Source organism: Elgaria multicarinata, chromosome 9, assembly GCF_023053635.1.
Source record: "Elgaria multicarinata webbii isolate HBS135686 ecotype San Diego chromosome 9, rElgMul1.1.pri, whole genome shotgun sequence".
Classification (NCBI taxonomy): domain Eukaryota; kingdom Metazoa; phylum Chordata; class Lepidosauria; order Squamata; family Anguidae; genus Elgaria; species Elgaria multicarinata.
In genome coordinates, this window is record NC_086179.1 from 92,571,012 (window position 1) to 92,598,015 (window position 27,004).

General features: G+C 43.7%; 1 protein-coding gene across 1 annotated transcript in view; it reads right to left on the reverse strand.

Annotated features, from left to right (window-relative positions):
- Nucleotides 1-368: 368 nt before the first annotated feature.
- SHISAL1 (shisa like 1) overlaps nucleotides 369-27,004 on the reverse strand; it is a 132,900-nt gene continuing 106,264 nt past the window's right edge. The window contains exon 5 of the mRNA XM_063133337.1: nucleotides 369-1,515. Within this exon, the coding sequence (XP_062989407.1) occupies nucleotide 1,515 (1 nt within the window). The 3' untranslated portion in view covers nucleotides 369-1,514. The remainder of the gene's footprint in view (nucleotides 1,516-27,004) is intronic.

Below are 27,004 nucleotides of genomic sequence, written 5' to 3' on the forward strand. Positions count from 1 at the left end.
GGACCAGCGGAAGAGCTAGGAGAGAGATATGAGAGAGAAGAGAGGTGCACGTGGCTAGAAGCTCCAGAGGTGAGGAATCAGATACTGATGGGAAAGAATCAGCCAACTGTTTGGCTACAGGCCTCTGTGTCCAATTGAACACTACGTGGGACTCTTGTGCTAGGTGGACCACTACTCTGATTCAGCATGAGGCAGTTCTTTATGCACCATATTCTGGGCCAACTTCTATTATACAGGTAACACACACAGTGTACATCCACATCTCTCTCTCTCTCTCTCTCCTCTCTCTCTCTCTCTCATATCACTGGTTCTGTATCCTTCTTCCATAATCTACTATATTTCTGAAGAGGAACGATCAGTGGTTTTTTCCAACATAAAAGCCAAACAGTGAGATGCATTTATTGACACAAAGGAATTTCCAGAGGAGACCTAACAATAACTGAACATAGAGTGCTTTTCTGATATTGATTTGTCAACTTGCAACATTGCGTGCTTTGCTCTACGTAAGTCGTGGTTCTTCGTGGAATTTTGGAAGAGCGATCCCTTCAAAATCATCTCCCCTTCCATGAAAAACCTCAAGCTGCTTCAGAATGCACAATAGTCGCCCACTGCCACAAACCTTAAGCAAGAGAATTGCTCTTGTCCTGCTTTGCAAGGATGTCATCAAGTTCCTGAGGGGGAGGTAATTATTAAGGCCAGTTAATGGGCAAATGGTACCTTACAATAAGGAAATTGGACTATGGCCTCATGTAACAGAGGGCAACTATTTTATTGCTTTATATTATCACAAGTATTTTCTTTGTTTTCTCCCCAGTTGGGGTCAAAATGGAAGAGGTGCTCTCCCTTTAATTCCCCATATGCACAGGCAATAGAGGCCACTTCGGTGTGCTCAGGAACATGAAATTGAAGCCTGCCATCTTGTCATGTATAAAAATGGTAAGATTACATAATCTAAAATGATAACTGTCCTTCCTTCCAGTTCCAAAAGAGGGCGTACTTGTGTGAGAAAAAGGAAAAAGAAAAGAATGAAAATCGTTTTGGCTGATCTATATCTACCCTATTGTGACAATATTCACTAGAGAACTTTGGAAAAAAGCCGCATTCGTTGTTTTGACACTTAAGAGTAGGCTCAAATGGCAATTTAAAGGATGGGGGACGCAAAGTAAGGATATCTACCAAAGGTTCATACTGTGGCATATGTCCGCTCTCAGCTTGGATTCCCATTGGAGCAACTTATTTTTCACTGCAATAAGTATTCCCTCAAATTCGTTTGTCTTCTTTCACAACCGATGTTTTCTATCTCAAAGGTATTGCTTGCGTACCATTTTCTCACCGAGAGCTCTTCGTATCGCCAAGTGCCACACTGGTGGTTCTCTCCACGTGACTAGACTAATCACCATCTCCTTTGAGGTTTTCCTTAATCGTTCAGTCATTTCCCCACCCTCTTCAGAGGAAACTCACCTCCTTGGACTGTAATCTTACCTCTCCCATCTTGAGGCACATCAAAATATTTTTCTGGAAAATATATATAGAAAACATCACTGTAAGCAATTTTTCACATCCTGTATGCTAAAACAAACACACCCACCCACCAAAAACAAAGAATTCTTCCAACGTATTTTTCCTAAACTGAGACATGTGATTTCTGTTTTATAGACACATTAACAAATTGAAATTTTGGAACTACAATTCCCATTATTGAGTGAATGTCAGTACACCTATTATGTTCCTAACTGCAGTGTATGTACTGGCAAACACTCAGCGGCAGAGCTAATTATACCACTTCAGGATGGTACATTTCGTACAGTCGTACAAAAGTGTAATTTGTAACCCAACAAATCACCAGGATCTTCATAAACATGTGATAGTTATTTACCTGGCACAAAGAAACAGGTTGTCAAGTACTCAGCACATGGATTGCAGACTCTGTTCAGCTTGGTGAATAACATGTTCTGCACGCCCAAAACTGATACTTCATGATATTTTGGTAACACTGTCAGCTGTCTGCATTACCCTCTTGATGAGGAAACATTAAGTGAAATATTTCAACCCCTGAGAATGATGGAAATCTGAGAACAAAACCAAAGAAGCACTATCTCATGCTCTAAAGCTGAACTGCTAGTCACACTCACTTGGGAATAAGCTCCATTGAACTTGGTGGGCATTATTTCCGAGCAAACATACAAACATACAGCAAACTGTACAGGTCAGAATTTAAGCTCGGAGCATTTGCCTACGTTCCTCGGTTTTAACAGATCTCCGAAAAGAGGTTTAAACCTAACCAGTAGCTCAACCAGACATAAGGTACTATGGAAGTAGCAGAGCTAGAAATAATACATTGTCTATATAATTTATTTTCTAAACCTAAGCAAGTATTCTAGAATCACATCACATAAAACAAATAATTTCAAAATAAAACAGAATATACAGATGAGATTCCCTCCCAAAGTTCAGATTTAATATGAATCCTAACTACATGCAAGATTCATACTCTGTATAGCAGGTACCCTTCAGATGCTTTGGACTATAACTCCCATAATTCCTGACCACTGGCCATGCTGGGTGGGGCTTATGGGAGTTGTAGTCCAAAACATCTGGAGGACACTAGGTTTCTCCCCCTGCTGTATAGCACAGTGCAGCACAGTAATGGTTGCTGTTTGGAGATTCTGAGTCCCAGCGGCCAACTTTCAGCACCATGGCATGGACAGCTCAATCGCTCTTTAGGCCTGTCCAGGTCAAGATGAACTCTGCCCTCTGATGAAGGACTTTTATAGGGAAATACTAAACTAGAGCTGCCCACCTTCTGAACCATCAACTCAAATGCAGCCTACCACCTATTTATGGAGGCCCACCAGGGACGTAAGAACATAAGAAGTGCCCTGCTGGATCAGACCAAGGGTCCATCTAGTCCAGCATTCTGTTCACATCCCATTTGCCAGGGATGAACAAGCAGGACATGGTGCAACAGCACCCTCTCACCCATGTTCCCCAGCAACTGGTGCACACAGGCTTACTGCCTCGAATACTGGAGATAGCACACAACCATCAGGGCTAGTAGCCATGGATAGCCTTTGCCTCCAAGAACTTATCCAACCCCCTTTTAAAGCCATCCAAATTGGTGTCCATCACTACATCTTGTGGTAGTGAGTTCCATAATTTAACTCTGTGCTGGGTGAAGAAATACTTCCTTTTATTTGTCCTGGATCTCCCACCAATCAGCTTCATGGGATGACCCCTTTGGGTTCTGGTATTTTGAGAGAGGGGGAAAAATGTCTCCCTATCCACATTCTCTGCACCATGCACAATTCTGAACACTTCTATTGGATCTCCCCTCAGTCTCCTTTTTTCCAAGCTAAACAGACAACCACCTAGCAGGCACAACACATGGATAGTAAACTGCTTGGCCTGGTGGATCAGAAGATGTGCTTGCTTGCATTGGAGGGACTGGGTAAATGGAAGGTTGACTCCCAAGACAGCAGGCCAATATTAAATATTCTTGTTCTTTTAATTTCAATAGAAACATTCAAAATATGCGGGGGAATTGGGGACCCCCAGGCAGGAAACCAAGTTCTCCCTGACCAGATAAAGGTTGATCTGGGCTTGTACCACTTCAAACTGCAGGTGGGGGAGCCACATGATGAAATGCTTACTCAAACAAAATATGTCCTTCCACATAGAAAACTAGCATGTGGGCGAGATGGGTTCCAGGCTAGCTTCTCTCAATCATGCTAGTTTTCTACGTGGAGGATGTCTTTCTTTTTGTTTTTGCATGCAGGAGTATTCAATCATGTGGGCCCTCCCCTGTCATCTGAAATGGTTCAGCCCAGGTGCAGGTTTATCCTTTCAGCCAAGAGATTGATCATGGCGTCATTACTTTTATCAGCCCTTGCTGGCTAGAAAAGTTCTGGGCGAATGGGAGCATGCAGCTAGATCGAAGACAGAGCACCAGAACAGCTGCGGAAGCAGGGCTTTAAACAAAAATGGCACAGAAGCTTTATTGGTGTGAATTTGGAAGTGTTAATTCAGCAAGCTCTCATGGTAACTGAATGACATTTCTTCAATTTCTAGTAAGTACACAGCATAGCATCTCTCAAAACATAGTTGGAGGATTAATCTGTGAGGCTGTCTCTCCAAAATGAGGCCCTTGGTGTGCATGTAAGTTCATGAATTCAGTAGCAACTCCTTCAGGCATTTCCCGTGGTCAAAGGGCAGCTGGAAGTCTAAACACATTTTCTTGGAATCTCCTTCCTTCCTTCCTTCCTAAAACAAAACCAACAGCACCTATCTAGCATTTGAGCTGCATGTAGGAATTGTTGTGGATATTTCAAAAGCCTGATGGGTTGCTGAATAAGATTTACAGTGCTTGGCGAATGGGACTTCAGTGCCGTGAACAGTCCTTTGCCCCTCCTCATGACTGACAGTAGTGGCATAAATTATACAAAATGACAAATTATGCAAATGTGCTCTGTGTAATTTATACAGATGGAATTGTTCTGCTGTTCTCGTTTAGCTCTGAGTAAAAAGTTTGACTGAAAGTGTTGGCTTTTGAGTGGGAAAATGTCATTTCAAATGTTCTCTCAACCATGATGCTCAGTGAAGGAATTTGAATTGGTCACTATCATTCATCCTCTTACCTCACAGAGTTGTTTTTATGATAAAACAGGACACCCGCCACATGCCATTTTGAATGTCTTGGGTTACAAATGTACAAAATAACCTCAGTAGGCTTGATTCATAGGTTACTGGAGTGGCACGGTTCCCACTGTCCCAGGGTTGCATGCCACCAACTGAAGTCGTCATGTCTGAATGACAGAATCACGTGGGAGAAGTGGACCATGGGTGAAGCTCACATGTCAGTGCTGCGGTTCTACATGGGACCACAGCTGTCATTCTTCCACATCAGTCATACAAATGAAAATGAATGGAATCCAAGAATAGGGCCAAGAAGTTATTCAATCAAATCTATGTGATGTCCATTCTCTCAAACACCCTATGAAACAACAAAACAATACCCCATGGTTTACTTTCCCTTCCCAAATTGTAATGATGACAACGATGATAACAACAACAAGTTGTTTCCGATGGAGTCCATCTGCGAACAGCAGGATGTATTCCCCTCCACCTGCAGCCCTGTCCAAGAGGAAGGGGAAGTGCCACTGCATGAGTATGAAAGCTTCACCACACCTACCCATTTTCCCTCGAATTATCTCCATAGCATATGAAAGCTGTTGTTGTTGTTGTTGTGAGCCCCATCACACCAGGCGCCTCTGCCCGCCCCCCCCCTTGTCAACTGGGTGATTGGATGTATTATAAAGACACACACACCCCGGTCGTACACCCCCCATTGCTACGGAGAAGAAAGTGTTTGGCTAAGAGAGGGCACAGGGAAGAAGCAAGAGATCACATGCCTAAAACCCTGTTGGGAACCTCACAGACTCTCCTCCTCCGAAGCTCAGAATGAAGGGAGAGTCTCTTGAGCAAAACGAAGCGGGAAGCTTTGCGGGGAGAGACAAGATGCCCTTGCGAAGGGCCGATTTGAGAGGTGGGGTGGACTCCGCTTGCCAGCAGCCTGGATGGAGGAGGAATGGAGCCGGACTGATGGGCAGACGCAGAGGTAGGCAGGCAGGCAAAGTTACAGCTCCATCCTGGGCATCGTGTTTACTTGGAAGCGAGTCCAACAGATTTTTGGGAAACTTCTCTCCAAATAAGTAAGCTTAGCATTGCAGAGGGGAGGGGGGCGAGAGGTGCTACAGAGCGAGATGTGAAAGATGTGGGTAACGGAGCTAAAAAGAGAGACAGACGCTTCCTCTGCTGGGTGTTTCTCGCCCCATCTGTCTTCCTGCCTAGATTTGTTGAAGGAAATCTCGGCTGCTGAGGGAGGCGGGCGGGCAGCTCATCTCCATGCTCTGTGCCCTCTCCCCCAGGAGGGCTGGGTCTGCTCTGGGCTGAAGAAAAGAAGGGCTCTATGGCACTCGTTTGGGGGCAGCTCTGCTCCTCATCATCCTTCCGCACCCCCAGTGGCTGCTTGGAGAGCAAAAGAATCACTCTTTCCACGGTCCAAAATACCTCGCAGTTTTCCAGGAAAAAGCGCAGTCAAAGCAGGACACATGAGAGTACTTCGCTGTAACAGCAGATTATAATGTAGAAAACATGGGAGTCCTTTGTATGCAATTCACAGTGATTGCACAGTATAACGCTGGTGTGATAGAGCTCTAAGTCCAGTTCCACAACATTGGATTTCATCCACTTATTAATCAGGTCCTTAAAACAAACACAGTACAAAAATGAAAACAGGCAGTGCCAGAAGGCTTATAAACTGATTAAGACAACATGGAAAAGAATGGGGGGAAAGACAAAGGAAGGAATTTGGAGAAGAGATACAGAAAAGGGACACAGAAATAATATGTTTTATTTGCCTTTTGGGGAGGCTGCTTCCGTACATTCTTGTGACCCTGACTCCAATGTTTCTTTCTTTACAGTTAAGATAAAGGCCTACAATATGTAAATATAACTTTACATTTCTGAATAGCTATTTATCCTCATCAACAATGAATTTCATCTGCTGTTTTATTTTCCAGTTGTCACATTTTGAGGGATCTCTGGGCCAATTCTTTCAAGTCTTATTGATATCCTTGTATTATTTTCTAATAAAATTTTAGACCGTGAGCTGAAGGCCAAATAAAATTGTCTCTACCTGAATTACAAAACCTGAATGAAACTCTGTTCTGCAAATGAAAAATATAGAAGTGTAGCAAGAGTGAAGGGAAATGAAATAGGAAATGAATAGTTGGGAAACTTGTAAATCCAGGAAGCTTATCACTTGTCCAAATTCATTCCAGTTTGGAAAGAAAAGCTGCTCTTTTTAATTCCTTGGACAGCGTGGGCTGCCAGCGAGTTTAACATTCTGTTGACTGGGAAGGCATTTTGCTGTACAAACATAATGATTTATAGGAAACCTTTAAATTAGATCAATCAGGTTTCTCAAAATGTGGGATAAATGATTCCAGTCTGACAAAAATGGCTGGCTTTGGGGAGTGAGGATCAAACACGGGTTTGGCCTCCTGAAGAAGTAGGCATAGTTTTAGAAAAGAATGAGTAAGCTGATAAGCAGAAGCCAAGATCTAAAACATCCTGTGCACGAGTAAAAAGCACTGCTGTGAATGCAGCAGGTTTGCTTGGGTTCACTTGAGCTGAGTTAAATCCCACATTTGGATGTTCTAACTTCAGGTGCAGTTTTTTTGAGGGCAGAAGGGACTTCACTGGGAAGGGTTTGTGTGCATGGTGCAAAGCCCTGTTGATCCCAGACAATAATTATTGTAACAAAGATCTGGCTGTGATCTAATATCCATGAAAAATATGGTACTGTTCTAGAATACCGTCCATGTATTCTAGCAGCTTCCCTGCCATGGCAGAAATCCAGCTAAAGCTAGGCTTGACTGAGGGCCTTGCTAGACCTACCTGATAATCTGGTGGGGAGGAGGGGTGACGCTGCGCTGCAGCTAGCGTGGGCCGTCACCCCTAGCTAGACATAACATGCGACGGGGTAAGGGAAAGCCCCATCGCGTCCTCCATTTTTTTTAATTAAAGGGCCATGTGCGCAGGAGCGCACCAACAAGAAGGTAGTTTTTTTTTTAAAAAAAAAGCGCTCCCCGCACCCCCTGCCCCCGATTTCCCCTCCACAATGTCTGATGCCCCCACTCGCCTGCCCCCTCGCTCGCTCGCCATGTCCGCCCCCCCGCTCGCTATTGTGGCGTTACACCTCACAAGTCAGTTCCCAAATGTATGTCTGAAATTTGGAAGTCTGTGGTTTTTAGAATGTTGGCCTGAGTGGGTGGAGTTAGAATGTCTGAGGAGGGGGGAGGAGTGATATATAAGGGAAGGACTGAGGAGATTGGGGGGGGGACTTTTGAGGTACTCTTAGAGTCTTTAGGGCTCTCTGTGTTTAGAGTACTTAAGTTCTGGGAAATTTGAGGTTCAGAGTAGAGAGTGGTGTCTTTGGAGTGTGGTGTGCATATAGTTGATGTATATTAATCAATACAGATAATAAAGAAAGCTCAAGAGTGATTGTGTGAGAGAAAGGAAAGCGCATATGTGAATGAGTGGAAGGATTGGATGAAAGGTTTCAAAAGTTTTTAAATGTTTTATTTGAAACAAAACTTGTGAACTTTTAAAAATAAATTTTAATTATTTTGTTTTTAACTACCACAAAAATCCCACGTGTCTGTTTGGCATTTATCATCTGAAGTTTACTCATTTAGCACCCACTCTGACAATAATTCACCTCAGCACATATAACTCACAGTGTTTTATTTTATATATTGAAATCCTTCTCCATTTAACACCTTTCTCTACATAGTTTGGAGGAAGGTGGTTTTTATCCCTTGCCTCAGGTATATCAAGCGGTGGTGCTTGGCTTGAGCAGGGAGTAGCCGCGGCCAGGCTTGGTGTTCAGAGTCTGTGTCGTGGCATCCATGTCCACACCCACGCTCACCTGCTCGCCATGTCTGATGCCCCCTCCACCCCGTCCATGATCTCCCCCCCCAGGCCTGATGGGCACAGCGCTCCTATGGCTGTGCCCAGTGCGCTGTGCTCTGTGCCCAGAGCGTGGCTTCTCCCGGTTACTCGCGAGTAAGCGAGCAGCCGGGAAAAGCCACGGAACTAGCTAGACCTTCCGCAGCCCTGGGTCAAGGGAGGGTTTAGCCCGGCCTGACCCCAGGATCCCCTGTGCATCATCTGCATGCACAGCAGGGAGCCCGGGACTCGCACCGGGCTAAACCCTCATCTAGCAACAGCCTGAGTCCCACGTAAATCAATAGAATGAGTTAGTTACAACTAGCTTAGTTCCCATTGGTTATTTATTTATTTATTTGCCTCCATTCTGGATCAAATCCATCCATGGGGAAAAAAAGAAAACACAAATATGAAAGCAGCAATACGATAATATAATAAAAGCTATAACAAAACTTTAACATACAAAATACAAGCAAAATAATATATAAAATTACAATTCAACTACTCTAAAAACATTTTCACAGCAATAAAGCACAAGTAAAACAGCAGAATATCAATTAAAAGCCATTTGAGACAGGTGGGTTTTTTAATCAGGGAAGCCAAACACACATTCCTTGCAATTTCCATAAAGTAGGGGCCACTGGAGTCCACCAATCTAACTGATCTGAAAGGTAAGGCCAACAAGCCAGATTCCGGCTGGACATCAGGAAAAACTTCCTGACTGTTAGAGCAGTACGACAATGGAACCAGTTACCTAGGGAGGTGGTGGGCTCTCCCACACTAGAGGCATTCAAGAGGCAGCTGGACAACCATCTGTCAGGGATGCTTTAGGGGGTTGGACTCGATGGCCTTGTAGGCCCCTTCCAACTCTACTATTCTATGATTCTAAGTAGGGCTTCTGGCACCGATGTGGAAGCACAGGCAAGTCCGTATACAGACAGGCAAGCCTTCAAATAATCTGGCCCCAAACTATTTAGGGGGCAGATTATTTGAAGTGATAGCATCACTTTGGAATCAACACTTTGGATTGGGGCCCCAAATGTATCAATAACTAGTGCAGTTGATACAGAATCTGTGTAATATGTTCTGATTGCTTGACTTCAAAGAGCACACAAGTGGCCACATTGTGCAGCAGCTAAACGTTTCAGGTAATCTTCAAAGGTGGCCCCAGATAGAACATGTTACGGTAGTCTAGTGTTGATGTAACTAGTACATGCACAACTAGGTTTGCAGCTGATCAGCCTTTTACCAGCTTAGGCTGATACACCATCTACAACCCTATCTAGAAAAAGTGGGTCTACTCTCAGTCATGCATGCACTAGTTACGTTAAGACTAGGCTACTGTAATGTGCTCTCTGTGGACCCTAATCTGGTAAAAGGCTGACAGTGCTAAACCCAGTAAAAACCAAACTGCAACCTTGGCCTTTCAGGGGGAGTACAACCCCATCCAGGAGTGTTTGCACCCTTCTACCCAGTTCAGCCAGTTTTCTAGCCATGGCACCTGCTTTTCTGGATTAATTTAGGTTGTTTGCCCTCATCCATTCCGAAACTGTCTCCAGCCTCCACCCTGCCTTGAAGAGTTCCACACTGCGTCTTGGATTTGCAAGTGGAAACCATTTTGATTTTCTAGGAATGTATTTTGGTCCAATTAAGGCCTTGAATTTTTCTAGTATGAAGACAGAAATAGCAATGAGCCAGGAAGTTGTCTGCCGTGGCTCACTGTTCTCTTCTAGAGCAATTTATCCCAACCATGGGAAGGACCTCCCGGAAATTTCAGAGGACTTAACAAATTACATCATTTTTTAAAAAGTTGACACATGTAAACAACAAGGGCTAAAACTAATTCTTTTGTGTGTGTGTTTTAAAGGCAGTTTTTGATAAACTAATGGGCGCAGTGCATATTACCAAATTCTGAATTTATCAATGTAATTCTGCTTATGCTGAAAAATAAGACCCCCTCTTTATAATTTAAAAAGATGTAAAGGCGAGGTAAAGCAATTGCATATAATTTTGGCCTTCTGATTCTGCAAACAGGGCGCCATAGGAAGCAGACCTAGTTCCTGGCTCACCCACCAAACCAGTTGTTCCATGGAAACACACACACATTTCCATGTCTATTTCTCACATCTTGACAAAATTCTTGCTGAAGTAGTATAAATTTTTGTCTGGGCTGTATCTGTGTATGCATCTTGTGTATTTGATCTGGTCGTCCCCCCCCCCCCCCTTCCGCGATCCTGATAACTCATACTGACTTTCAGAATTGGACTAGACCTTTTCAGATTGCAGGTGTGGGTTCACATGACTGGATGCTTTTCCATTGAAAACAAAAATAAAAATCCTACACAGTGAAAATGAACACCACAGCGAGTGTGTTAGACTAGAAGCCTTATTCCTGAGGTTTATTTCTAGAATGATTTATAAAAAAACATAATGGCAAGCACTTTTATTCAAGATGTATATAAGACATCACTTCTTCACATTCAGAAATGCTTTACGTGCTCTTCTTTGGGCAAATTCATCAACAACAACAGAAAAACCAAGCAACTTTGCCCAGGGGTCTCAGAGTAGGCGTCCTCAAAATCATAGTCCCATGCCAACTGGCCCCTCTGCCCAGCCCTGGGCATTTGGATCATGTGAACCTGTAGTGAAAAGTGGCACAACCCAGAAAGATTCAAAACTGAAATGATGACTAGACCCTGGTCTGGCAGGAAGTCAGTTCTTGATGCCAACTATCCCAGGAGGCCTCTGAATGTTATTAAATTAATATCAAAATTATCCACTGGTTCTGAAGGGTGGTGATTATTGCTACGAACTTTCAGATTCTGCTTTTTCTGAGGAACCTGCAAAAGCAGGTGTCCTTTCGGCATTTGTGGAGTGCTTTTATGCCAGATTTGGAGTTCACATGGAGAAACCAATTAAATCAGCACATACTATGTTGGAATAGCAGCAGAGCATGCTGTTCTGTGTAGTACTGGTGAGTAAAAAGGCCTTCTTGTGGACTCTTAGCTAGTCTGCTCATTAAGTGATGCCACTCTTCCCCGCAGTACCAAATCCAGGCTTTGATGTTAACTGAAGAAAGATTTTTTTTGGGGGGGAAGGCAATGTCAGCTACCTGAGCAGTTTCACCTGATCCTACTTACAGAACAAACCAACCCATTCCTTTAATTTGGCGTTTGGGGGACCATGCCACCTATTTTAAATGCATTCTGAGAAGCCCTATATACTAACAATGAACTCATTCGTCAAGTGAATGGTACTTATGTAGCTAAAATGGTACCCTCCGCATACAAGACAGAGGTTTCAGCAGGCCTGGGTGGGGGACGGGACATTTTATTACAGCTAGGTCTCACTTGCAATGTTCTAGTTTTTATTTCTGAATTTAAAGTTTTATCATATGTTCTTTATAAATCTCTAGATTTCACATCTCCCTGTCTCCAGTTTTGGAACAGGCACTGTCATCTTGTGCTGGCAATGCAGTGCATTTCCAGATTAGATCTGTGCTCTATGTATGCATTGATGCAGCCGAAAATACTTCTTTTAAATCTCATTGATTTTAATGGGAGTGACAAATGCAGGCTTAAATCCTTTTCATTCAAATTAATAGAACTGAAATTAGCTTATCTTTAGCCAATCATGCCCTGGGGAACCTCATAGATTACATAGGCTATTCAAAAAGAAGTTCAACTTGGGTGTACTACCAAATAGGCTGCAATTTTAAGCTTTCATAAGTAACAATCTTATTCTCCAATACTCTGTTAATCTCTGTGCAAAGGTGATACAGAATATTCCCACTTGCTTGGCTATATGGTTGTGAAAAAAGGTTGAAAACCTTATCTTTCTGTGTGAATAATAGCTCTTTGCATCCATTATGAGCAGGGGACCCAGTTTTTCAGATTACGCTACAGCATAGTATTTCTCTACACTATGACAAAACCATGTTCTTCTCTTTCATACTTTTGACATAATTTCCCATCAAAAGGAGCAAGCCTAGCAAATAAGAATGCAAAATATTCCCATTGCCAACCTTACCAGCAATCTGAAGCGGTAGAGTGCAACAATGGCTGTAATTGTATTTTTCTCTGAATATGTAAATCAGCTCTTATTATTACTGCTCTACATGACTTAGAAGGACATCAAAGGAAGTGGTCAAACTTCAGGCTTGTGGGATCTTTGTTTTTAACTAGAATCCTGAGATCCACCAACTGGAGCTTGGTCTAGAAGATATGTACTGAGAATTAAATAATTCTGAGCCCAAGAATTTGTTTTGAGTGGCATGCCAAAACAGAATGGAGCTTACAGTCCTTCCACATAAAAAGCCCACTTTCAGTTCCTCAATTATTATTATTATTATTTATTTATATAGCACCATCAATGTACATGGTGCTGTACAGAGTAAAACAGTAAATAGCAAGACCCTGCCGCATAGGCTTACATTCTAATGCCTTCTTCGTCCTACAGTATAATTCATGGTATGTATGCGATTGATTTTGTTTCTGCCTTTGGTTAAATAATTCCGAGTCAGAAATTCTTTCTGATCTACTGCAAATCACCCAGAGATCTACAATAAATCCAGACCTACCTTCTGTCTACTGGTCAAACACTTGGACCAGAGAAGCATTCAGTCTTCCATATACATACTGGGGATTTCCCTGTTCCCTTTCTGTGGCATGTTCTTGCACCCCTAAAAAGCTACTCCTGCTCATCAGGGGACGTTTTTGCACCTGAAATCCTTTTCTTATGTGGAGAAAAGGTGCTATCACCCCCCTCCACCACCACACAAAGAGGGATTTCAGAAGTATGTGAGCCAACTTTTTGAAAATTTGTTTTGTAATATGAAACTCTCTTTGAGGTGATAAAGCTGATTCTGTTGGAAGGTACTGGAGGATGTGTGATGCAGGGATGCATGTGGAGTCCTGAACTGTGGAACTATTTCTTAAAAAAGGCAATGAAAAATTACATAAATCAGGCTAATGAGCATATGGGCCTTCACAAGGAGCATCTGGTCCTTCTTCATCCTATGAAGAGTAGTTAGCCAGGTAAATGGCCCAAATTAAGAGACATCATTTATGTAATGGAGATCTGACTTCCCTACTTATTTTGGGCTAGTTTTAAAAATGCTGAGTAAAGGCCTACATATATATATATATATATATATATATATATATATATATATATATGTGTGTGTGTGTGTGTGTGTGTGTGTGTGTGTGTGTGTAAGCAAACACCGCAGGCTAAATTGTTGCCTTCTCTAAATCAAGGTCCAAAGGTTTCTAGTTCCCTGTGAATGTCCCAATCCAGACAAGACTATAAGCGACTACTGCTTAGTTTTTATTTCTAAAAACTGTCCCATGTCAACGCAAGACCTCAGCTTATGTGCTTTTGGGAATGGACTGGAGAGTTCAGCCAGATGACATTTGAAAAACATAAGTAGAAATAAAATCCTATGATGTTTACAGTTATAGCTTTTTTATGGTGAAATGTACTTGTGAGTTGTAGTTCATCTAAGCTTCAGAATAATTACAGTTTGCAAAGTAAAACTCAATCTACGCACTGGCTGGCTGCCCCGAATTCACCCATATCTGACCTATTAAATTGCAGATGTCAAAGTTGATAAGGTCTGGCTTTGGCCTTATTGCTAGGATCAAACCAAACCTGCTCACTAATTTTCAATCGTGAGTTTAAAAAGGCGACATTTGGGGTGCTGATTTTGGCACAGCTTGGAAAAAGAACTACCAATCCATTTAAAATTGCCTCTACTGCCAACTGTTCACAGTGACTTCAGCAAATCTGATTGGTTGGGATTGTATCTACTGACACCTATTAGACATCATTGGATTCTCTAGACCTATTCCAGTCTGGCTGCAGGCCTGGCTTTGGGACTGCATCAGATTTGGTCCGTCTGTTGGATGACTTTTATTGAGACAGGGATAGGAAGAGTTGCAATCTTGCTCTTCTTACTTGATCTCTCTTGGCTTTTGATATGATCAATGATGGTATCCTCCTGGATGATCTATGCGGGATGTCTATTAGGCACTTTGTAGTTCAGTGGTTCTTCTCTTACCTAGGAGTCATAATCCAGATCCCCATGGCCACACCCCTTTGCCCAACCACCAAGTGTTGTGTGGTTTCCTGGGTTTTGTGCAGTTCTCCCCACACCTATGCTGAAATGACTCACGGAAGGCTTATTTACTGGTGGAAGAGCTTTAAGATAAACTGTGCTGGAACCTTTGGTCCTGCCCCTTTTCTCTTTGGCCCCACCCACCATTGGAATGTGCACCCCCCCCCCTAAACTTCTCTGAAATGGAATTCAGGCCTTGGGATGAAAGAGGCTCTGCTCCCACATGTTAAGGCTGATTTGGAAATAAAAACAGGCAATCAATCAATCAATCAAATTTCTCAATCACACAAAAAAGGAAAAAACGCCTCAGATTGTATTTGGACTACATTACTTCATCTACTCAATCTGTGAGATGTTTTCCTTTCGGAGTATATTGCTGCTTGCCGTTGCAATTTTAAACAGTGCTTAAGAGCTCCATCACACCAGCGTTTTATCGCACTTCCATCCTGCCTTGTTTACCGTTTGCCCGCGATCCTCACGTGACGTCGCTGTCCTGCAGTCATCTCACTGCTTCCCCTCTATTTTCCATGTTTTTCTGGGGCGGGGAAAGTGTTTTTTCCTCTCCATGTGGGATAAAACCACCCTTCCATCCCCGTGTATTGCTGTCCTCATGCTATGTCTCAGAAAGTCCCTTCTTGGGGGGCATGTATGTTGAAGGGCGGTCTTGCTGATGAAAAAGGAGGGTGGGGGCGGTTCTCCTCCAGTAATCAAACACCTCAGGCTAGGGAGGGAGAGAAGGTGCACAAAGACCCTGCACAGAAGGGAGCATCATCTCACCTCTAAAGGCAGAAACAGTGCCCAGCCGATGAAACGCTAAATCGCTAAAATGCTAGACAACGAAACTAGAGGGGGGAAGGTGCCCGGCACATCACAATGTCCATCAATCACTAGAACAAATGAACTAGAGGGGGAAGGAGAAGAGGGGGAAGCAGAAGAGCGAACAAGTGAAAAGAGATTTCACCGCTACAATGGCGATACCAGGAAGGCATGCGAAAGGGACCAGCGCTTGACGTGCTAATGAAACAGAGGTGGAAACCGTGGATCGTACCTGGGGAAAAAAGTAGGTGTGATGGACCCCTAAGAAGCAACTCAGGACCTCTTCACTTTATTCGGCAGCCATGCTCCAGCAATGGTTCTCACAGGACATATGCAAAAGATGCAATGTAGTGTGTAGAAAGTTCGTTGCTTCCCAGCATGTCCCCCTAAGTGTTCACGCATTCACAGGGCGTTTTGCAGTCGGGGAAAGCGGAGGCAGATAAGACGAGGAGGCAGATGAGATTCCTGCACTGAGCAGGGGGTTGGAATCGATGGCCTTGTAGGCCCCTTCCAACTCTGCTATTTTATGATTCTATGTTCAAACTTCATGTTTTTACTGTGAGAAATGCTGCTGGAACACCCGCTGAACGTGACTGCCACTACCCCAGGAATGATGTTTTCCCTAATAAAAGCAGAGGTGAAAATATTACTTTTTCTTATTGGTACTGTTTCATATTATAAATGTACAGAGTATCATCAAATGTGCATAATGTTTGATAAAGAAACTTAAGAAAAAAAAGCAGGTTTTTGTCCTGAGGAGTTTATAATCTCACTTTCAACAATGAAAAGGGAATTTCCAAGCCATTAGGTTTTGGTCTTTTCCGAACCTTAAGGTGAATTCAAACAAGGTCTGGGGGACAGTCATTTTGACACTCGAGGGCACCAACTGTCACAACACTCCAACAGTTCTTCAGAAGGCAACCAGGCGGAGCGCCAGTTTCATTTGCATTTATACATTTAAATTAAGAGCAACAGCTTCTGCTTCACCTTTTCAAATGCAAAGTGAAACTGAAATTAACCAATCCAGCCATCTTTGAAGAGCCTTTGAGAGGGAAGGGCAGAAGACTAATGTTTTCCTTTTGAAATTCAGTTGTTACAGAACGCTTCAGAAAATTGCAGCGAGGGTTTCCACATTTACTATCAAAAGAATGGAAACAAAACAAGACAACAGCTTTTAAACAGTGCCCAGTTTTTTGTTGTTGCAGTGGAACATCAGTTGTTCAGGTGCCTCAGAAAATGTGATGGAGGTGAATCTACGGGACAAAATATATGTGGCACTAAATGTGTCTTTGAATTCTAGGATTAGGATTCTCCCCCCCCCCCCCCCGTGCCCGCCTCTTTTTAACCCCAGCAGCTGCAACTCTCTCCACCCTAGTGAGTTAGGACAGATATGGAGAGGACAGGAGAGTTCAAGCCCTTTTCCCACTGAAAATTACTCCCCACCCTGCTGCAGGAGGCATTTTCAGTGGGAAAATGACATGGGGGGGGGGGAAGAGTTTGATCATTCCTCCTCTCAAACTCCTTTTAGTTTAACATTTTAAACAAAGAGGAGAATCTTAGACATGATATGCGTCACATGTAGTTTGATCCTTATTATCCCAAGTATATGACTCAGTGAAAAAAAAATTCTAGTAACACAATAATGTCTAGCCTATGGTAGGGTTTAGCTAAGAAAATGAAACCAACAATGTATGCTCTGAAACAGCCCTTTCCAACCTGGTGCCTTCTGGACTACAACTGCAGCATCCCCCAGCCATCTGTGGCCAACTCATATTTATTTATTTATTATTGCATTTACATCCCGCCTTTTTTCCTCCAAGGAACCCAAGGCGGCATACATAATCCTCCTCCTCTCCATTTTAATCTCACAACAACAACCCTGTGAGGTAGGTGGGGCTTAGAGTGTGACTGGCCCAAAGTCACCCAGTGGATTTCCAAGGTTGGGTGGGGACTAGAACCCGGATCTCCTGACTCCCAGTCTGACACTTTATTTATTTTATTTATTGCATTTCTATACCGCCCAATAGCCGAAGCTCCCTGGGCGGTTCACAAAAACTAATCACAAAAACTTTAGCCACTGCACCACATCTGGAGGGGAACCAGGCTGCTCTAACTTGCAATTTTTTAAAATAGTAATATTCTTGAATGTATTAAGCTTTAGATTTCATTTATCACATTTGTATCCTGGTCATATTTTAAGAAGTTCAAGGTAAGAGCTATCTCATTCTAACCTCGCAAAAGAACTGTGAGGTAGGTCTGGCTGAGAGATGGTGCCTTTGGCCAAGGCCACCCAGAGAGCTTCACGGCTGAACAGGGCTTTGAATGCACTGAGCAATTCACCATCCATCCTATTATCCTTTATTTTATTGCTAACTGGCTGATATACCTGGCGTTGCTCGGCCCCCCTAAGATATACGTTTGTGAGGTAATCTTCTTAAAATAGAGGTCCGCCTGGCTGACTCCTTTCGTCGCCAGCTGAAGACCTTTTTATTCTCTCAGTATTATAACACGTAATTTTAACTTAAATTTAAATTTTACTGTTTTAACTCTGTATTTTAATTTTATATCAATTTTGTTGCGTGGTTTTTATCCTGGTTGTGCTTTTTATACTGTATTTTGTATTTGTGCTTTTAACCTGTTGGTTGTTTTATTATGGTTTTAATTTTTGTGAACCGCCCAGAGAGCTTTGGCTATTGGGCAGTATAAAAATGTAATAAATAAATAAATAAATAGTAGGTTGGTCCTAGGCCTGTGAGGCAACTTTAAAACAAATTAGTTTCTTTTTTCCTTTCTCTCTCTCACCCTCACTGCATGGCCAGGGTCGTTGCCATGATTTTCCTTGTCCCTGCGGAAAACAAAAACTACAACTCCCAGCATGCCTTCCGCTGCAGTGCCCGACTTGCCCAATGGGAGTCCTGCCGCTGAGGCTCATGGGAAGTGAAGTCTGGCCAAATATCGGTGCCCTTACGTAGGTCTTAAGGGAGGTGGCTGGCTGACTGATGGTTAGCCAGAGCCTGCTTCAGTTGGAAACCCCCCCCCCCCACTCCCAGGGCTAACTGTCATCTTCACCCTATGGGGAAGAAGAAGGAGCTGTTGATCTGCCCCTCCATTGGGAGATGAGAGGACGGAGCAGGGCCTTCCCACCAGCCTGAACAGTCTCCTTAATTTCTTCTTATTTTCTCCCTCTTCCCTCCCCATCCCCTTTTCCTTGTGTGTCATGTCTTTTTTTTTTTTTTTAGAATGTAAGCCTTCTTTACTGATCAATTGTAAGCCGCTCCGAGAGCCTTTTTGGCTGAGGTGCAGGATAAAAATATTCTAAATAAATAAATAAATAAATTGGCGACAGGCCCAGAACTGCACTCTCCTTCCCTTCTGCTCCTGATGGGGCCTAGTGAGCGAGGCAGCCAGCCTAGGTGCTTTCCCTTCAGGGCCAGGATGGCGAGCCACTTCCAGATAATGGCTGCCAAAGCCCAAAAAGTCTTTCCTCCCACCCAAGGCATGCTGGGAGTTGTAGGCATAAGCCTAGATCCCTGAATAACGTGTTAACCTTTGAACACCATCTGAGATGTGGTGGGAGACAACTGGAGAGCGGGCCTTCTTAGTTGTGGCACCCTGCTTATGGATTTCTTTTTCCCAGGCAGGCTTGTTTAGCGACTGCAATAATGGCTTCCCAGTGCCAAGTGATTTTTTTCTTTCAATTTTCCAAGGCCTTTTAATTTGATGAGATTGTTTATGCTGCGTCCCCCCACCCCACCCCCCATTATAACTAAACCACAATATTCCAAGACAGATGCAGGAATTACTGAACAAAGGTTATGATTTTTATATAAAAGCCTGACTATACCATTGACACAGAAGAACGAATGGAGGAAAGACTGTTAGCTGGGGCTAGAATGAAATGGTGGGTGGGGTCAGAGGTTGTTGGAGAAAATCAGGTAGAAGGAGAACAAAGACAGTGAGATGTCAGGAAAGTGGGGGCTGAGTTAGGACTGAGAGATAGTGACCTGGTTCACACATAGCGATCTGATTTGCTAACCCATGCTTTATTTAAAATCAGCCACTCTACATGCTAGTACTACACATCCTGACATGCCTTTGGTGGCCCTCAGGTGCCTGCATCTGCCTCTCATTGCCAATGCTCCTCCTCGATAGAGTGTTGAGGAGCAGCATTGCCAAGGAAGAGAGGTAAGCAGCTGTCAATGGAAGTGCCCAGCTCCTGCCAAGTCCTGCTGGGACTTCCTCAGTCTGTGCTTCTGACCACCAAGGGCTCTATCAGGAGCCTGTACCGAAGAGCCGGGGCTGGCCCGGGCACTTGCCCCCCTTCATCAAGCCTGTTTCTGGGCATGCACAAAGTGCCTCCCCTCTCTCCCTCTTAAAGGCAAAGGCCACACGCACACTTCCCCCAGATTCTGAAAAAACAATATCAGAAGGGGGTGCTTTTGAAATTGCCCAGAGTTAGGCCTCTCAAAGTCACACTGTTGTATCTAGTTATGATTTTAAAACCATGCACGGCGGGTGGGAGGCACCGCAAATGGAAACGGGTTGACTACTCGAGAACAAACTTATGAGTCTGGGTTGTGAAAGTCATACAGCGGCTACCTGTCCGTGCACTCACAATGGCCACTAAAGACCGGTGAGTCTGGCCTCCCACCCAAGGCATGCTGGGAGTTTTGCCCAAGGAATGCTGGGAGTTGTGTTGTAGGCATTAGTTTTTTTTATTAAATTCTTTAAAAATACGTAAACCGCCAAAATTCATGTTTTTATATTTTTCTGGTACATTGTACAGCCAGACCTATCAGTGTGCCAAATTTCACGTTTCTAACTCATCTGGAAGTGGGTAAACATTTCTGGTCATACATCCCACACACATACTTTCAGTTTTATAGGTAGAGATATTTAGTTGGCATTAAAAACAAACAAACTAGTATACCTCAGGCTTTCAGGATATTGCTGCATAGTATGAAAGGTGGCCGGAAACACCCATCTGACCAAAGGAGCAATGTTCCTTACTCTTTGCTGAAATAGAAAGCTAACAACAGAATGTACTCCCTTCCTTTGAGCCTTACAAAGGTCCAGACTGACCTGTACCCAACTTCTATACTACCACATAGGGAGTATTGTGCTACCTTGTAGCGGCCCTGTGAAGACCTAACTTCAACTGCTTAATTGATACAAGGGCTCAAATATTTAATACTTAATGTTTGTAATTCAGTTCAAAAAATGTTGCAAGAAGTTCACATACATTATCTCAATAATTCATACAACAGCCCTTTAAGGTAGACCACTATATCTTCATATTGCAACCCAAATCCAAGGAGGTGGATTATTGAAGGCGATTTTTGGGGGAGTGACTTTCCTTTCCTTTCTCCCCTCTCTCCTTGACCCCCTCATCCTTCACTCGCTCCCTCCCATCCCACACAAAACTCTCTTTCTTCCTCCACAAATAACCCAGCAACTCCGCCCCACGCTTACCCTACAGGTCTGACCACAACCCGCCAAGCTCACCAAACTCCTTTGCATTGCATGGGACTCAGGTAGCCTGAGGAGAGCATGTGCGCCCTTCCTCGCTGTTGTTGTTCTTCTACGCATCTGCAAGCTCAGTGAGGTGAGTCACAGTGAGTGACTCAGGTGAGCCTGTGGAGGAGCAGTGATGCTCTGGAAAAGGCGCCAGATTGATGCATCTTTTTCTCTGCTGCTGCCACTCCACTGAGCAGGCTCAAGGCACCATTTTGGAGGTCAGAATTTCTCCGGCCAGCTGGACCAGGAATCCGTGATTCTTGCCCAGCCGGTCGGGTCATTTCAGAATCTCCTGGAAATCGGGACATTCCCAGTTTTCTGGGACGTATGGCAACCCTACTGGCAATCCAATAGGCCCCCTGCATGTACAGTCCTCATTCCCCTGATGCCTATGGATTGTCTGTGGTTATCGAGTGGCCGGGGGAGGCACTCTGAATCCAATGTAGGAATATTTATCACACAATGAAATCACAAATACCTAGAGGCAGACAATATATGCCAAGGACAGACAGTGAACACAGTACTTTAAAAAAACACAGCATTGACTGAACCCTATTTCTCTGTCCAAAAACAACATGTCCCTTTGCATTTTATATCAAAGCAGCCTAAATGAATGTTTAGGAAGATCGTATTTAATCATGAATTTATCTTATTTTCTGAGGATTCCTGTTACCACAAAAGCAATAAAAGTGCTTAGCATGTTTTGATATTTACCTTAATTTAATAATGGAAAAACATAGTAGAAGGAAGATTACAGCATGAAATTAATTATTTTCATCAGGTCTGAATTACCTGTGATCTGCCCAACTGAGCACAGCCCATCAGGCTTCACGGTAAAGCTCTTGTTTTGGCTTCCAGTGACGGCTACAAGGTGACTTGGCTGTCAATTATTAGACATGGCTGATGAGTTGCATTCAGCTAGTCATCCATTGTGCTGGCTTTACTTACATAAATTGCACAGAGGCTAAGCACAGGAACATCAGAGGCTGCCTTACACAGAGGGCATGTCTACACGGGGTGATATCCTGGGGATCGCCCCCGGGATCGCCCCTGAGCATCAACATGACGCACAGGGGATCCCGGGAGCAGAGAGGGATGATCCCTTCCTTTCCCCGGGATATTGCCCTACCCTTTAATCACATTTTTTCCCAGGGTCTCGGGATGATCCTGAGACCGCTGGAGGTATGGCCCGCCATCGCTGTTTCGTCCCAGCTCCTTGCGAGTAACTGCAAGGACCTGGGCACAGAGCTCTTTAGGAGCTCTGTGCCCATCGGGGGTGGGGTGGGGTGAGCGGGATTTTTTTTTTAAAAAAAACAAACAAACCTTGTCTTTATGCTTGAGAGCTCATCTTCATTAAAATAAATAAATAAAACAAAATGGTGGGCGGGACATCGCACGCCATGTGTAGACTGAGGGAGTGGATCTTGCGAGCATAATATCGCGAGATTCTCCCCCCTCCCTCCCGGAAAGCCAGATCTAGACATGCCCAGAGTTAGACCATTGGGCCACCTAGCTCAGTATTGTCTGCCCTGATTGGTAGAGTCTTTCCTAGCTCTACCTGGGGATAGAACTCCTGATAGAACTTTGCATGAGAAGTGTGTCCTCTGCCATGGAGCTACAACCCTTCCTCTGATAGAGAGTTGTTTTTGTAATCAAAAGAAAGCTACTTGCAGACAAATTGCTCATGTGAACACCATAAAGTGGGAATGACAAACTTGCATGAGTTCATGGCTCCCTTTCTGGGAACTGGAAAATTGCAGCTTGTGATTTTCCAGTTCGCAGAAGGGAAGCGGAGATCATATGTGAGTTACACATTAAAATACTCATGTAACAAGGGTATTTTTTTTCTGCAAAGAGAATTGCATTAACCTGATCTCTGCCAACATGCCAAAGTTGACTTCACCGACTTTAGCACACAGGGGGCTGAAATCTGATTCACACACAGTCCCTGGTGCATAGCTTTCTAGATGGTGAACTAAGATGCTGAACTGCCATTATATACCAAGGTGTGTATGCACAAGTACTTATGCAAGTAGACTTTGTCACTAACAAAAGCTGCAAGCCCCCCATCTACGCTTTCAAAAGCTTATGTTCCCACATGAGGTTTCTGCTGTGAGCTGAAGAACTTCAGAAACCGCACATGTAAGTTCAGCATGAATTTCTCTCCATGCAAAAATCCCCAGGCCATTATGAGCTAAGTCCCCGTTTCACAATTTTTGCCATGTCAACACTTCCCATACCTGCTTTCCCCCCTCTTCTGTTCTGTTTCCCCCTTCACAAACCTACCAAGTTGTGAACCACTGGAAGATTTGAGCAAGCTGAGAAACCTTCATTGCAGAAAGCAAGAAAACGAGACCCAAAACAGAAGACAGACATTACTTTAAACCCATGTCAAGCAGGTACATCTTTTTCATTTTTAATCTACAATAGATTCAGGGGACACTATCCAGATCATAAAAAGCCCCCCTGCCCCCTACGCTAGGCTCCTGCAACTTAAAGTAAAAATGAAAAAATAAAGACATGGCTGCTAGATACAGATTTAAAGTAATGTCTACTTTGGCCCTTAGGGAGAGCCTTCAGCTTTTCCAAAAGCTCTCTCAGCTGATGAATTTGCTCTCCACCCCCGTCCTGCAACTTGTAAGTCTGAGAAAGTATGGGAAAGGAGGTGGCTGAGGTAGGTAGGTGAGGGAGGAAACTCTTAGGCCTCAGCTAGGCCTATTGGGTCTAGTGTGACGGAGGGGTGAGGATCTTGCGATATTTTTATCGCGAAATCTCTCCCTCTGTTTACACACAATGACCTCGGAGGGAGAGGACGTTGCGCTTGCCATTTTGTGTTTTTTCCCCTTAAGCATTTCCCCCGCTTCCCCACCCCACCCCCAATGAGGAGCTCTTCCCCCCGTGCGAGGAGCCGAGACAAACCACGACGCCTGCCCACACATCCCGCAGTCTCAAGATCAGCCTGAGACCATGGAAAAAGTGGGCTCAAAGGGTAGGGCCATACCTTGGGGAAAGGGAGGGATAATACCTCCCTGCTCCCGGGATTCTGGGGATCGCCCCATCTAGCTATGGCCTTAGACAAAAAGTTGTCAAAAGTAGAAGCATTGCCCCGCGCTGAGACTTTCAGAACTTTGGGAGAATTCTCAGGGAAAACCCAAGCATTCCCCAAAGGACTCAGAAGATCCAGGTTGTGTGGAATCAAGATGGGCACATTTCAACCATCGCTACTTTACGAAATGCTATAGCATTAGTGCCTGCTTGGAGAAGAAGAAGAGACAGACTCACTGCATTCATACCCATACTCTAGATCATGATGAGAAAGGCGGCACACCCTTATATAAGAAATAGTCATGAACACTTGTTTATTTATTTATCACAAGAATTTCTAGCCTACCTTTCAATCAGATACTCAAACCAGCCTTCAGTAATAAAACAATATACAATATTACATAAAACATCCACAAGAACAAATATTACAAGTTAAAACAGACGATTTAAAGTAAAAGTAACATTTGAAAAACGCACACGTCAATAAAACATTCTTCACTGCGCAGCTAAAGGCAGGCAGCGATGGGGGACAGGCAGGCCTTTTCTTGGGAGCTGTAATCTTGTTTTCTGGTTGCTATCAGTTAGGCAAGTGTCTATGAAATGCATGTGGGGAGGCTGAGAAGATGTTTCTCTTAATGGGGTCCATGTCTTTGGGATGGTGACAACAGTATGACTTCAGTAAGGAACAATGGAGGACATAAGATTTTGTTTGTTTGTATGCACATATCTCATAGAGGTCAGGAGGCACAATGAACCAGCGGAATGGGGTGTGACCAAATGTTGAAGCCAGGAGAGCTGTTTCTAGTTAACGTTTACTACAGAGTTATGCGCTCACAAGTACCACTGATTTTGACTAAGAATGTGTAATTGTGCACTGGATTAAAACCAATTTTATAGTGCCTTGGATATCGAAAGAGCTGTACAAATCTTTTATCAGCCATCTGAAGTAGGATATTCATATAACATTTCACAGACGAAACAGCAGTTTGCTCAAAGTCATCCACAATCAACTCTGAGCTGATTTGGGATTTGCTCTTGCACAAGCCCAAATTCAACGCTTCGTTCAGCAGTCTCATAAGATGACTTCAGAATTATCATGGTAGGCCTGTCCATTTCAATAGCCAGATTGCTTTTGGATGAAGACAGAATAAGCAAACAGAGATCTCTTTTTTGCATTGATTTTTCTGACACTTTTTATTAGGCAGCTATTGCAAGACACACGTCAACACCCCCCTCCCCCCACTTTTCATAAAACTGGGAAATCTGAGCCAGCTGTCTTGTTTTCTTTCACAAAAATCATTTTTTTATTAAGCCATCCAGAGTGCTTTGGGGTAATGTCACCAATGCAAATGAACCCAACACACTGAGAGTAAAAATAAATTAAACTGTCAGCCCAGAAGATGGGAAACAATTTGTAATCACAATCACAGAAGTGATTAGCCTAAGGTTAATAATAGGAAAATTCTGTAAAACTGTAAAATCTGAAGTGCTCTGTGGGCTCTGTTGTGAACACCCTAATCCAAGCTGTCAGATGTATGATAACAATCTGACATCAGGACTGGTGATAGGGTTCCTATTGGTATTTTTTATAACCAGGTGTCCGAGCCACGTCTTTTTCTATCTGAAGTTATGGGGAGCTGAACTACAGACCCCATCATCCCCAGCAGAAAAAAATGACATTGGCATTTTTTCTGCCAGGGATGATAGCACTTGTAGTTCAACTCCATGAACCCAGGCGGCAGATGTCTTTTTCAATCATGAAAGCAGTAAAGAAGAGGCCAATGTGCCTTCCCCATCTTCAGTTCTGATGCAGGAGCTGCCTCCTGTTCCACAATGGAGCCTTCGAGAGAAGCTTTTTCCCCCATGGGGAGCAGGATGAGGAATTGGGACATTCAGCTTTTCTTCTGAAAATCAACCCTCACCTCAAGGGGTTTCAATTTTTCATTGGGCTGCTCAAGGGGCCCAGTTCAGAATCCCTAGTGTCTACCTCCATCCTTCCTATTTCTGGAGAAGACAATTCTGTTCTGCTTCAACACCCACACACCGCTGACATTAGTTCAGAATCCTTAAGAACTTCTTACCTTTCCATTCAATAATAATAATAATAATAATAATAATGGCAACCAGGATGATCAGGGATCTGGAAATAAAGCCCTATGAAGAGAGACTGAAAGAACTGGGCATGTTTAGCCTGGAGAAGAGAAGATTGAGGGGAGACATGATAGCACTCTTCAAATACTTAAAAGGTGGTCACGCAGAGGAGGGCCGGGATCTCTTCTCGATCCTCCCAGAGTGCAGGACACGGAATAACGGGTTGAAGTTACAGGAAGCCAGGTTCCAGCTGGACATCAGGAAAAACTTCCTGACTGTTAGAGCAGTACGATAATGGAACCAGTTACCTAGGGAGGTTGTGGGCTCTCCCACACTAGAGGCCTTCAAGAGGAAGCTGACAACCATCTGTCAGGGATGCTTTAGGGTGGATTCCTGCATTGAGCAGGGGGTTGGGCTCGATGGCCTTGTAGGCCCCTTCCAACTCTGCTATTCCATGATTCTATGATTTATTTCTTACCCACCTCTCCCTTTGGATTAGAACAGGAATCACTACATCTTAAAAATTCTTGATTTTACATTGATCTGGATAGGCCTGCTGGAAAAGGCTAGTCTTTAAAGTTGCCTTAAAATCACACAGAGAGTTAATTTTACAAATTTCCTCCGGCAGGCCGTTCCACAATCTGGGGGCAACAGAAGAAAAGGTCCTCTGGGAAACTGATGTCAGCCTAGTTTTAGCTGACTGAAGTAAGTTCACCGCAGAGGACCGGAGTGTGCGGGGCGGACTATATGGGAGAAGGCGATCCCGCAGGTAACCTGGACCCAAACCATTTAGGACTTTAAAGGTAATGACCAACACTTTGTAATATGGCATTGGAAGATAAAAGGAGAGATTAAAAGCAGTAGCAGAGGCCTGAAGTTTTCAAATGCAGCTTCGCTGAAGTCCTC